At 44.7% G+C, this 12,768-nt stretch overlaps 1 protein-coding gene across 1 annotated transcript in view; it reads right to left on the reverse strand.

Annotated features, from left to right (window-relative positions):
• LOC129815472 (testis-expressed protein 264-like) overlaps positions 1 to 12,768 on the reverse strand; it is a 133,589-nt gene that overhangs the window by 97,803 nt on the left and 23,018 nt on the right. The window contains exon 2 of the mRNA XM_055869344.1: positions 5,066 to 5,287. Within this exon, the coding sequence (XP_055725319.1) occupies positions 5,066 to 5,287 (222 nt within the window). The remainder of the gene's footprint in view (positions 1 to 5,065; positions 5,288 to 12,768) is intronic.

The raw sequence follows: 12,768 nt of genomic DNA on the forward strand, positions 1-12,768 counted from the left end.
AATCAGCTCCTTCGTTTGGTTGACGTTGAGGAACAGGTTATTTTCATGGCACCACTCTGTCAGGGTCCTCACCTCCTCCCTGTAGGCTGTCTCGTCATTGTTGGTAATCAGGCCTACCACTGTTGTATCATTTGCAAACTTGATGATTGCGTTGGAGACGTGCGTTACCACTCATGACTGAACAGGGACTACAAGAGGGGTCTGAGCACACACCCCTGTGGAGCCTCTGTGTTGAGGATCAGCGTAGCGGATGTGTTGTTGCCTAACTTCACCACTTGGGTTTGCCCTGTCAGGCAGTCCAGGACCAAGTTGCACAGGTTGGGGTTCAGACCCAGGGCCCTGAGTTTAGTAATGAACTTGGAGGGTACTATGGTGTTTAAGGCTGAGCTGTAGTAAATGAACAGCATTCTTACATTAGGTATTTCTCTTGTCCAGACGAGATAGGGCAGTGTGCAGTGCGATGGCGATTGCATCATCCGTGGATCTGTTGGGACTGTATGCAAATTGTAATGTGTCTAGGGTGTCAGGTAAGGTCCAGGTAATATGATCCTTAACTAGCCTCTCAAAGCACTTCATGATGACAGAAGTGAGTGATACGGGGCGATAGTCATTTAGTTCAGTTACCTTCACTTTCTTAGGTACAGGAACAATGATGGACATCTTGAAGCAAGTGGGAATAACAGACTGTGATAAGGAGAGATTACATTTGTCCGTAAACACTCCAGCTAGCTGGTCTGCACATACTCTGAGGACGCGGCTTGGGATGCCGTCTGGGCCGGCAGCCTTGCGAGGGTTAACACACTTAGATGTCTTACTCACGTCGCCCACTGAGACCGAGAGCTCACAGTCCTCGTTTGCGGAGGTGGCCAGTGACGGCGGCACTATAGTTTCCTTGAAGTGGTTGAAGGTGTTTAGCTTGTACGAGAGCAAGGCGCCGGTGACACACATACAGATGGTGCCGGTGGGCCACTCTACCTTCATATAATCCTAAATCAAAAGACCCTGCAATTGATTTTTATTTTTAAACATATTTGACCCTATAGATCCCTTTATCAAGTAAGACAGACAGACAGACAGACAGGACAGACAGACTCCAATCATATCACATCCAGGACATTATGCATGCAGGGGGATGCCCCTGAATGAATCCATGTGTGTAAATGTCAACAGTAAATGTCAATAGCTTTTCTAGAGCCAGGCCTGAGGACATGGAGGCTCAGCATATGGGCCCAGGGACCCACCCCTACCTTAAATACATTCTTAATCAACTATAAAGTGCTCCTCTGTTTAGCGTGATGAATTAAACAACATAACATCCAGCGCCGACAGAGATGGCCGCCTCGCTTCGCGTTCTTAGGAAACTATGCAGAATTTTATTTTTTTATGTATCATTTCTTACACTGTTACCTGAGGAAATCTTAAGTCTTATTACATACAGTCGGAAGGTACTATTGGACATAAGAGCAACGTCAACTTAACAACATTACGACCAGGAAAACTTTCCAGAAGCGGATCCTCTGTTTGGTCCACCACCCAGGACAATGGATTGGATCCCAGCAGGCGACCCAAAACAACGGCGCCGCAGAAGGAGGGGTCTTCTGGTCAGGCTCCGTGGACTGGCACATCGCCCACTGCTTCCGAGTATACTACTAGCCAATGTCCAGTCTCGTGACAACAAGGTAGACGAAATCCGAGCAAGGGTTGCCTTCCAGAGAGACATCAGAGACTAACATTCTCTGTTTCACAGAAACATGGCTCAATCGGGATACGTTATCAGAGTCGGTTTCTTCACGCAAAAAAACATCTCTCTGGTAAGAAGAAGGGCGGGGGTGTATGCCTTATGATTAATGAGTTGTGGTGTGATCATAACAACATACAGGAACTCAAGTCCTTTTGTTCACCTGACCTAGAATTCCTTACAATCAAATGCCGACCGCATTATCTACCAAGAGAATTCCCTTCGATTATAATCATAGTCGTGTAATCTCCCCCCACCCCCCTGAAAGAACTTCATTGGACTCTATGTAAACCACATATATTAACAAGGCTAATCTGAAAACAAGGCTCCCTTTTATCAGCATATCGAATGTGCGACCCGGGCTGGAAGAATTTTGGAACATTGTTACTCTAACTTCCGCGATGCATACAAAGCCTTCCCTCGCCCTCCTTGCGGCAAATCTGACCACAACTCCATTTTATTGCTCCAAGTCTATAGACAGAATCTAAAACAGGAAACGCCTGTGCTCAGGTCTGTTCAACGCTGGTCCGACCAATCTGATTCCACACTTCAAGATTGCTTTGATCACGTGGACTGGGATATGTTCCGGATAGATTCGAACAACAACATTGATGTATACGCTGATTCGGTGAGCGAGTTAATTAGCAAGTGCATCGGTGATGTTGTACCCACGGCAACAATTAAAACCTTCCCCAACCAGAAACCGATGGCAGCATTGATGGGATTGATGGCAGCATTCGCGCAAAACTGAAAGCGCGATCCACTGCTTTTAATCAGGGCAAGGCGACCGTAAACATGACCGAATACAAACAGTGTAGTTATTCCCTCCGCAAGGCAATCAAACTAGCTAAGCTTCAGTATCGAGACAAAGTAGAGTCGCAATTCAACGGCTCAGACATGAGAGGTATGTGGCAGGGTCTACAGTCAATTACGGACTACAAAAATAAAACCAGCCCCGTCGCGGACCCTGATGTCTTGCTCCCAGACAAACTAAACAACTTCTTTGCTTGCATTGAGGACAATACAGTGCCACTGACACGGCCCACACCCAAAACCTGCGGACTCTCCTTCACTGCAGCCGACGTAAGTAAAACATTTAAACGTGTTAACCCTCGCAAGGCTGCAGGCCCAGAAGGCATCCCCAGCCGCGTCCTCAGAGTATGCGCAGACCAGCTGGCTGGTGTGTTTACGGACATATTCAATCAATCCTTATCTCAGTCTGCTGTTCCCACATGCTTCAAGAGGGCCACCATTGTTCATGTTCCCAAGAAAGCTAAGGTAACTGAGCTAAACGACTATCGCCCCATAGCACTCACTTCCGTCATCATGAAGTGCTTTGAGAGACTAGTCAAGGATCATATCACCTCCACCCTACCTGACACCCTAGACCCACTCCAATTTGCTTACCGCCCCAATAGGTCCACAGACGACTCAATCGCAATCACACTGCCCTAACCCAACTGGACCAAAGGAACACCTATGTAAGAATGCTGTTCATCGACTACAGCTCAGCATTTAACACCATAGTACCCTCCAAACTCCTCATCAAGCTCGAGACCCTGGGTCTCGACCCCGCCCTGTGCAACTGGGTCCTGGATTTCCTGACAGCCCTCTCCTGTACTCCCTGTTCACTCATGACTGCGTGACCATGCACGCCTCCAACTCAATCATCAAGTTTGCAGACAACACTACAGTGGTAGGCTTGATTACCAACAACGACGAGACGGCCTACAGGGAGGTGGTGAGGGCCCTCGGAGTGTGGTGTCAGGAAAATAACCTCACACTCAATGTCAACAAAACAAAGGAGATGATCGTGGACTTCAGGAAACAGCAGAGGGAGCAGCCCCCTTTCCACATCGACGAGACAGTAGTGGAGAAGGTGGAAGGTTTTAAGTTCCTCGGAGTACACATCACGGACAAACTGAAATGGTCCACCCACACAGACAGCGTGGTGAAGAAGGCGCAACAGCGCCTCTTCAACCTCAGGAGGCTGAAGAAATTTGGCTTGTCACCAAAAACACTAAAACTTTTACAGATGCACAATTGAGAGCATCCTGTCGGGCTGCATCACCGCCTGGTACGGGAACTGCTCCGCCCACAACCGTAAGGCTCTCCAGAGGGTAGTGAAGTCTGCACTATGCATCACCGGAGGCAAACTACCTGCCCTCAAGGACACCTACACCACCCGATGTCACAGGAAGGCTAAAAAGGAAGGAAGGCTAAAAAAAGATCATCAAGGACAATATCCACCCGAGCCACTGCCTGTTCACCCCGCTATCATCCAAAAGGCAAGGTCAGTACAGGTGCATCAAAGCTGGGACCGAGAGACTGAAAAACAGCTTCTATCTCAAGGCCATCAGACTGTTAAACAGCCATCACTAACATTGAGAGGCTGCTGCCAACATACTGACTCAAATCTCTAGCCACTTTAATAATAAAAAAATTGGATGTAATAAATGTTTCACTAATCACTTTAAACAATGCCACTTTATATCACGTTTATATACCCTACATTACTCATCTCATATGTATATACTGTACTCTATACCATCTACTGCATCTTGCCTATGCCGTTCGGCCATCGCTCATCCATATATTTATATGTACATATTCTTATTCATTCCTTTACACTTGTGTGTATAAGGTAGTTGTTGTGAAATTGTTAGATCACTTGTTAGATATTACTACATGGTCGGAACTAAAAGAACAAGCATTTCGCTACAGTAGCATTAACATCTGCTAACCATGTGTATGTGACCAATAAAATTTGATTTTGAACATATACAGCACAAACATGGAGGACTTTTGACAAACACAGAGTAGAGGACGACAGTTTGTGACAACAGCCTAATCGGATGTAAGCCTTATGTACCACCACAGATTATGCATTATATTGACCAGATACTCCACCACCCGCTCAAACAATGAAAATAAATGTCTTCAACAATGAAAAGCAGTCATGAGGCGGCAAGATCAGGTGGCACCCTTGAGGGCATATACGACTGTGATAACAGGCACAACTGTTAAAATTGCAGGGATGTCACGTGTCCTACTTTTAAATATTAGTATACTCGTAACAACCTAAGCATTACGAAACTTCTATCCGATCAAATAAGCCACATGTAGCAAATAAACACATTCGACAAGCTCTCATTGACCTCTGTACAAAAACACCTCTTTTGGTGAGCAAACAACTACAACAAAAACATCACCTGCTGGAGAAAACACATTTTGGGCCCAGTTACCCCTCTCGCTTCACCTCATCCTCTCTGGTACCACATAGGAATAAAGAGGACTAGGTAACCTCCAATGATGTATGGTACATACCATGATGTAGTTGCGGAGTTCGGGGTAGACTCTGTAGGGTGCCAGCCAGTGGGACAGGGGGGTGGTTGAGGGGAAGGTGGTGGTCACAGCCAGGGACACCTCGGGGAAGGACAGCACATTGAAGCCAAACTTCTCATACAGCTTCTGGAGCTCTTCGTCAGGCTTCTCATCTCCCTCGCTCAGGATACTGCCAATGATGTAGCGACACTGGTCATCGGGCACCTGTGTGTGTGTGTGTGTGTGTGTGAGACATTGAGATGAACAGGGGGGGGGGGGCACAGACGGATACCAAAATGAGACCAAAACACATATCAAATATTAAGTTCAGTACATATACACTGTGTGAACAAACCATTTTGCTGGCCTATGTTGACTCAAATGCTTCCCACAGTTGTGTCGAGTTGGCTGGATGTCCTTTGGTTGGTGGACCATTATTGATGCACACAGGAAACTGTTGAGGCTGAAAAACCCAGCAGTGTTGCAGTTCTTGACACACTCAAACTGGTGCACCTGGCACCTACTACAGATGTAAGATCTTAACTGAATTACTTTTTTATTGCTTAATATTTTCCTACAATGAAAACTTGTGTATTTTAGGTTTTAAAAGGTTGTAATTTCCACTTGAAATGTCAAACATGATTTGCCCTAACGAAAAATGTATCAAACCCTACATAAATGTCCATTAATTATAATCAACATAATAATTCACATTTCCTGTTGCTGCAGGATTATTTTCCTGCTGAAGCAAACTGGCTCAAATTAAGATCCTACATCTGTACCATACCTGGTTCAAAAGGCACTTAAAAGTAAATATTGTCTTGCCCATTCACCCTAATGGTACACAAACACAATGTCTTAATTTTCTCAAGGCTTAAAAATCCTCCGTTAACCCGTCTCCTCCCCTTCATCTACACTGATTGAAGTGGATTTAACAAGTGACATCAATAAGGGATCATAGCTTTCACCTGGATTCACCTGGCCAGTCTATGTTATGGAAAGAGCACCTGTTCCTAATGTTTTGTACACAGTGGAAATCCCTATCCATCCTCCCAGTCCTCCAATCAGACCAGCTAGTACAAGAGAACAACAGAAGGCAGAAGGAATGGTAGAATTTTTCAACATCAGTACGTGTGGACATCAGACAGCGAGCTGTCAATCACACTGGGCTCCAGTCTTGCTGCAGTCTGTCTGGTAGCTGGTGATAGTGACATAAGAATGGCACGAGGTCAGATCTCAGAGGCATGGCTTCTGGGCTGGGCGCTGTTCCTGTAGGCCTGTGACAGTCTTCCTTGGTGTGACTGGTCCCGCCTGTGGATGCTGGCATGGCGCGGGGGCACAGATGGTATCTAGCGCTCTTCATCAACATCCCTGACAGCCCCACACATCTTATAATTTAACCATCCACAATTCCTTTCTCTTGCTCCTTTTTCTCCCCACTACAGTTTTTGGAATAAACATTTTGATACCATTAAGTAGCCAAGCCTTGGTACAGTGGAATACAATATCAAACAATGGTGAAGAAATTCACAAGTGTCTCTAGGTATGGGCTATAGTCTACTCCCCAACCAACAACACATCCCTTTAATTGCCTTCCTGACCAGTGGCTGGGCCATGCAAGTATTAGAATTAATCACAATGGCTGTGTTCCTAGCGGCTTAGTACACAATCAACACTAAAAACGGCCCATGTGGATGCTGCTTTTGTCCAGGTTGTCGATGTACAAGTTATATTGTCTTGGCTGCGTGTATCGCCCACCTTCCTACATGAGCATGATAAAAGGTGTTGGTTGTCAACAGGGCTTGTGTATAATGACTGGTTCCTGTCAATACTGCCAGGCTATGATAAGAAACAGCTACATCCATTTAAATAAAAGGAGAGATGGCCGCTGCCCTCCCACGGCTTCGTCCCACTATCTAACCATTTCTCCCTTTTTCGCTTAGTCTCGAAAACCTGACCCTGGGCAACAGTGACTAGGGTCTGGTTTCAATGACGGTCTCTTTTGGCAACTTCGATAAGGGGCCCTCTTCAGACAGACAACTCTCCAAACAAATCACAAGGCAGAACATCGCGATTGGAAACCAACCAACCAGGCAAAAAGTTTGCAGTCATTAAGAATAACCTCTGTGTTCCCCATCTTGCTAGCTACTGCTTTATTTAAGAGGATAAGGTAATGGCATTGGCAGTGACGTAGTTCTTGTATACCAAAATAGTTTGCCACTGAAACCAGACTCTAGTCACTGTTGCCTAGGTTTTTGATACTACCTACTTACTTTCCCTAGGCTCATAGACGAGAGGCTTGTTACCAAAATGTAGAGCTCGCTTGCTAATTATATCATTTAGAGCTCCTGCTATCACTCGCAGCCCACACACCCACCAGTGGAGGCTCCTCAGAGGAGGAGCATCCTCAGTGAATTTTTACTTTAAATAGTGAAACATTTTTTTTAAGTTATCCTTTTTAGATAAAACTATACTAAATATATTCACGTCACCAAATAATTAAAACACACTGTTTTGACGAAGGTCTACAGTAGCCTCAACAGCACTCTCCAGGATAGCACCATGGTTTAGCCAGAAGACAGTTTCCGTCCTCCTCTGGGTACATTGACTTATACAAAACCTAGGAGTCTCATGGTTCTCACCCCCTTCCATAGACAAAGTAATTATGACAACTTCTAGAGGACATCCTCCAACCTATCAGAGCTCTTGCAGCATAAATTCACATGTCTACCCAATCAAAGGAAGAGAGAATTAATCTAGTACTGAAAGCATAAGCTACAGCTAGCTAGCACTGCAGTGAAGACAATGTGGTGAGTAGTTGACTCAAAGAGAGAAAGGCAATAGTTGAACAGTTTTGAACAAATACATTTCTACAAACAAAAAAGCAAGAGAGATTTTTTTTGTATTTTTTTTACTTTCACAGTGACAATGATGTAGGCTGAGTGTAGCAGTTATGGTACGAAGGTTTGGCTTGGAAAGGTTTTTTCGCCTGGTCAAAGACAGCTGTTTTGTTGTGCAATGAAGTCCACAGGTGAAGGGATAAGGTGAGAGGAGGAGAGCACGTAGATGTGAGAAGGAATTATACAACGAGCAAAGTGATCATACTGTTTGTATGTGGCTGCTATGAAAATTAACTGTGTTTGCGGGTGATCAGGGGTGTATTCATTACGGCGATTCAATTGGAAAAAAACGTTTCTTAAAATGGAAGCAAACGGAACGAAATAAGGATAAACATACCTGCATTTGTCCAATAGAAATTAGTTCATTTCCAACTTTTGGAGTAATGATTACATCCTATATCAGCTAGATGCAGGCAAAAGTGTGCAAGGCGGTATAGAATGTATCACTGTCACCTTGATTACTCTAATTTTGCACCTACATTGAAAACCTTCATTCGGAGGCTAGGTTGTTGCAACCGCATGATGGGTATAGGGACAATTCTAGTATCATGTAGTATCCTAAACCTATCCATGTTACATTGAGCTGGGTGAATGGAATATGAACGACAGTCATCCAATATGCTGTAATAGAAATAAGGCCATGCTTATTAAAAAAAAAAAAAAACGTCCTCCCTCATCTTAAAACGGCACAGACCGCAACTGACACACACATACAAACACTTGTGCGCGCATGCACAGACAACACACACGCAGACACACAGTGGCAGACACAAACACAATCAGCAACACTTGATTTCATCTCTCCTCCACTACAGATAACACACTCCAGAGACTACAGGCAATTAGGAGATTTTGGAGTATCCTTCTTGCTCTCTCCTCTTCTTCTAGCTGTATATATAAAAGTTAGGTTTATGTCTGAGAAATGTAACGCACTAGGAGAATTATGCCAGTCAGTTTGTCCGATGCAGAGAGCTGTGTTCTCAAAGCCAACCACAGCTCCTTAAAAACAGTTGCTCTGAAACACAGAGCTGGCTTCACTGGGCTCTTGAGCTAGGCGTCAAGCCAAAGAAGAGGCTGAGGAGACTTGACAATGCCCTTATATTGGCCCAGGCGAACAACTGGCTCGTTGGTTAATGGGAAGACAGTGGAGTTATCCGCGCCGTAATTGGACGGTGTAGTTGTCAAGTTGCATCGCCAAGCCTCAGAAAACTAATTCAGCACATCACCACGTGTAAGCTCCATCACATCAACACCACCAAAAACATAGCTAGAGTTTACACAAACTGCCAGAGGTCCCTCAATTTTCCCTCCAGTCAACTTTAACAATCGTTGTTTATGTTCCTGCCCATGCTTCAGAATGCTCATTATTTCCTAATGCAGACGCATCCTCTCACAAATGGTGTGATTCTCCTTCACTTTCCACCCCAGTTCCTCTCTAAACCAGGTCTCCTGAGAGCTGTTGGTAAGAAAAGTAATTTCAAAAGCAATTCTTAGCTTGGAGGTGCGAGGGCCTTTTCTGGCAGATGAGGACTCTCCAACAATAAAAAGGTATGGCTGTGAGAGGTAATTCATTATTAGCAGACATGTAATGAGGATTTACACTCATCTTCCCCGCTCCCAGTCTCTCTGCTGCTCTTCCCTCCAGGGTATCACTTCTAGGAATTAATTATTCTCAAAATCAGCTTATTTTCCAATGGCTCATCGCTAAAGCATTAGCGCTTTAGGGAGGACAGTGTGGGGTACAGACACATACTTGTTTTTCAGCTAGGAAGAGAGAAGCCTAACCTTTGTATTACAGTCCAAGAATAGAAGAGATGTACATAATGATGGAGCCCCATAACCTCTGCTTAGCCAAGTATCACACATGACAATTTAACAGCCAGGCAGGACTACAAATCTAAATATTAGTCTGGATTGGCAATGTGGTGTGGGGTCATTTAGTCTCCTGATGAATCCTTGGTTTACAGGCCGGTTAAAGAACGGATCATCAGCTCACTGTCTATGGGTAGCCTACATGATGTCCACTCAACACCACCGTTTGGGCCAGTTTCCCAGACCCAGATTAAGCCTAGTCCCGGACAACAACAAAAAAATCACATTGAAGATTCTTCATTTAGAAATATTGATAATCCAGGACTAGGCATAATCTGGCTATGGGAAACCGGCACCTCTTGACTGATGCTGAAGTAGCACACAGGGTAGGTATACACAGTTGGGTTTCTCTCAGCCTAACACACAGTAGGGTGGGTTTCTCTCCTCTACGGGTTCTGGTGGCAGGATTCACCACCCATCCTGTCACAGTAGTGGGGACACGGTTAGTGTCCTCATTCTAGGTTGATTTAGCACTGCTGGTTTCAAACTACAGCAATGCCCTCTCAATTTCATCTTTCTTGGTTAGTTTGTGTAGTCCAACACATGTAAAAGTTCCACAGAAACAGGATGACGTGGGACATCATCTAGGGAGTAGAGTATAAAACATTGCTTGTTCGCTCATATTTTGAAAGTTCCTGCCCCCTTAAATCTCGTGTGATCAGGCTCCAGTACAGTGCAGTATTTGTGTTGACTGACTGTTGTGATGGGATGGATGGAGCTTAGAGGCTGTGTGATTGTGAACCAAAGCTGCACTGCACTACAGTTGATAGGCTATACTAAATGCAATGATTGTAAGGGTCTATGTGTAGTCCGACTCTCTCCATGTGTTAGCCTAATAAGAATTGGGCTATGGAGTAGACTAGATATCCATCCACATAGAGCAAATCAAAGTCAAATGACACTGACAGTGAGGAGAGGAGATTGAGAGAACAGGAAGGACAAAGTCAGTCAAAGAGACCCAGACATCAAGTCTTTCTCCCCACCATTTTGTGTGAGATGAGAGACGGCCTGTCGGTTGCAATTGTTGTTAATTGGAAGCAATTAATCCAACTCCCCCGCCCCAATAGGCCCACGACAAAGACAAGAGATTCCCAGGCTGACTGAAATTGAAACTAAAAGGAGTTCACAGTGGAAAGACTGCAGATATCTTATGACGTTGGGCTGTTTCAGGCCGAATTAAAGGGGCAGCAAAAAGTAGTTAGGAAAACAACTGGCTAAAAATTGAGGCCGAGATGGTCAATTTATTAAAGTGCATTCAGAAAGTATTCAGACCCCTTGACTTTTTCCACATTTTGTTATGTTACAGCCTTATTCTAAAATGTATTAAATCTGGGGGTTCTCATCAATCTACACACAATACCCCATAATGACAAAGCAAAAACAGGTTTAGAAATTTTGCAAATGTATAACAATTTAAAACAGAAATATTACATCTACATAAGTATTCAGACCCTTTACTCAGTACTTTGTTGAAGCACCTTTGGCAGCGATAACAGCCTCGAGTCTTATTGATATGACGCTACAAGCTTGGCACACTTGTATTTGGGGAGTTTCTCCCATGCTGGATGGGGAGTGTCGCTGCACAGCTATTTTCAGGTCTCTCCAGAGATGTTCGATCGGGTTCAAGTCCGGCTCTGGCTGCGCCACTCAAGGACATTCAGAGACATGTCCTGAAGTAACTCCTGCGTTGTCTTGGCTGTGTGCTTAGGGTTGTTGTCCTGTTGTAAGGTGAACCTTCACCCCCAGTCTGAGGTCCTGAGCGCTCTGGAGCATGTTTTCATCAAGGATCTCAGTACTTTCCTCCATTCATCTTTCGCTCAATCCTGACTAGTCTTCCAGTCCCTAATGCTGAAAAACATCCCCACAGCATGATTCTGCAGCCACCACCATGCTTCACCGTCGGGATGGTGCCAGGTTTCCTCCAGACGTGACGCTTGGCTTTCAGGCCAAAGAGCTCAATCTTGGTTTCATCAGACCAGAGAATCTTGTTTCTCATGGTCTGAGAGTCCTTTAGGTGCCTTTTGGCAAACTCGGGCTGTCATGTGCCTTTCACTGAGGAGTGGCTTCTGTCTGGCCACTCTACCATAAAGGCCTGATTGGTGGAGTGCTGCAGAGATGGTTGTCCTTCTGGAAGGTTCTGCCATCTCCACAGAGGAACTCGGGTTCTTGGTCACCTCCCTGACCAAGGCCCTTCCCCCCTCAGATTGCTCAGTTTGGCCCGGGTGGCCAGCTCTAGGAAGAGTCTTGGTGGTTCCGAACTTCTTCCATGTAAGAATGATGGAGGCCACTGTGTTCTTGGGGACCTTCAATGCTGCAGAAATGTTTTGGTACCCTTCCCCAGATCGGTACCTTGACACAATCTTGTATCGGTGCTCTACGGACAATTCCTTCGACCTCATGGCTTGGTTTTTGCTCTGACATGCACTGTCAACTGTGGGACCTTATACAGACAGGTGTGTGCCTTTCCAAATCATATCTAATCAATTTAAATTTACCACAGGTGGACTCCAATCAAGTTGTAAAAAGATCTCAAGGATGATCAATGGAAACAGGATGCACCAGAGCTCAATTTCAAGTCTCATAGAAAAGGGTCTCAATAATTATGTAAATAAGGTATTTAGATTTTGTCTTTGTCATTATGGGGGTGTGTAGATTGCGAAGGATTTATTTTATTTTTTTATCGATTTTAAAATAAGGCTGTAATGTTACAAAATGTGGAAAAAGTCAAGGGGTCTTAACACTTTCCCAAGGCACTGTATGGATCTGTGCCATTCAGTTTGAACTGGACTGTATTTACAGCATGAGGGGTTGCGAGTAGATGCACTTGTTTTGAGATCAAAGTGAAAGCTGCATGTAGCCATCTTTGCACATTTGTTCATATTATTTTAGTTAGTTAGTTATTTTCCCAGTTATAGGCAATTTCTAGTCAACAAT

This window comes from Salvelinus fontinalis, chromosome 18 (assembly GCF_029448725.1).
Source record: "Salvelinus fontinalis isolate EN_2023a chromosome 18, ASM2944872v1, whole genome shotgun sequence".
Taxonomy (NCBI): domain Eukaryota; kingdom Metazoa; phylum Chordata; class Actinopteri; order Salmoniformes; family Salmonidae; genus Salvelinus; species Salvelinus fontinalis.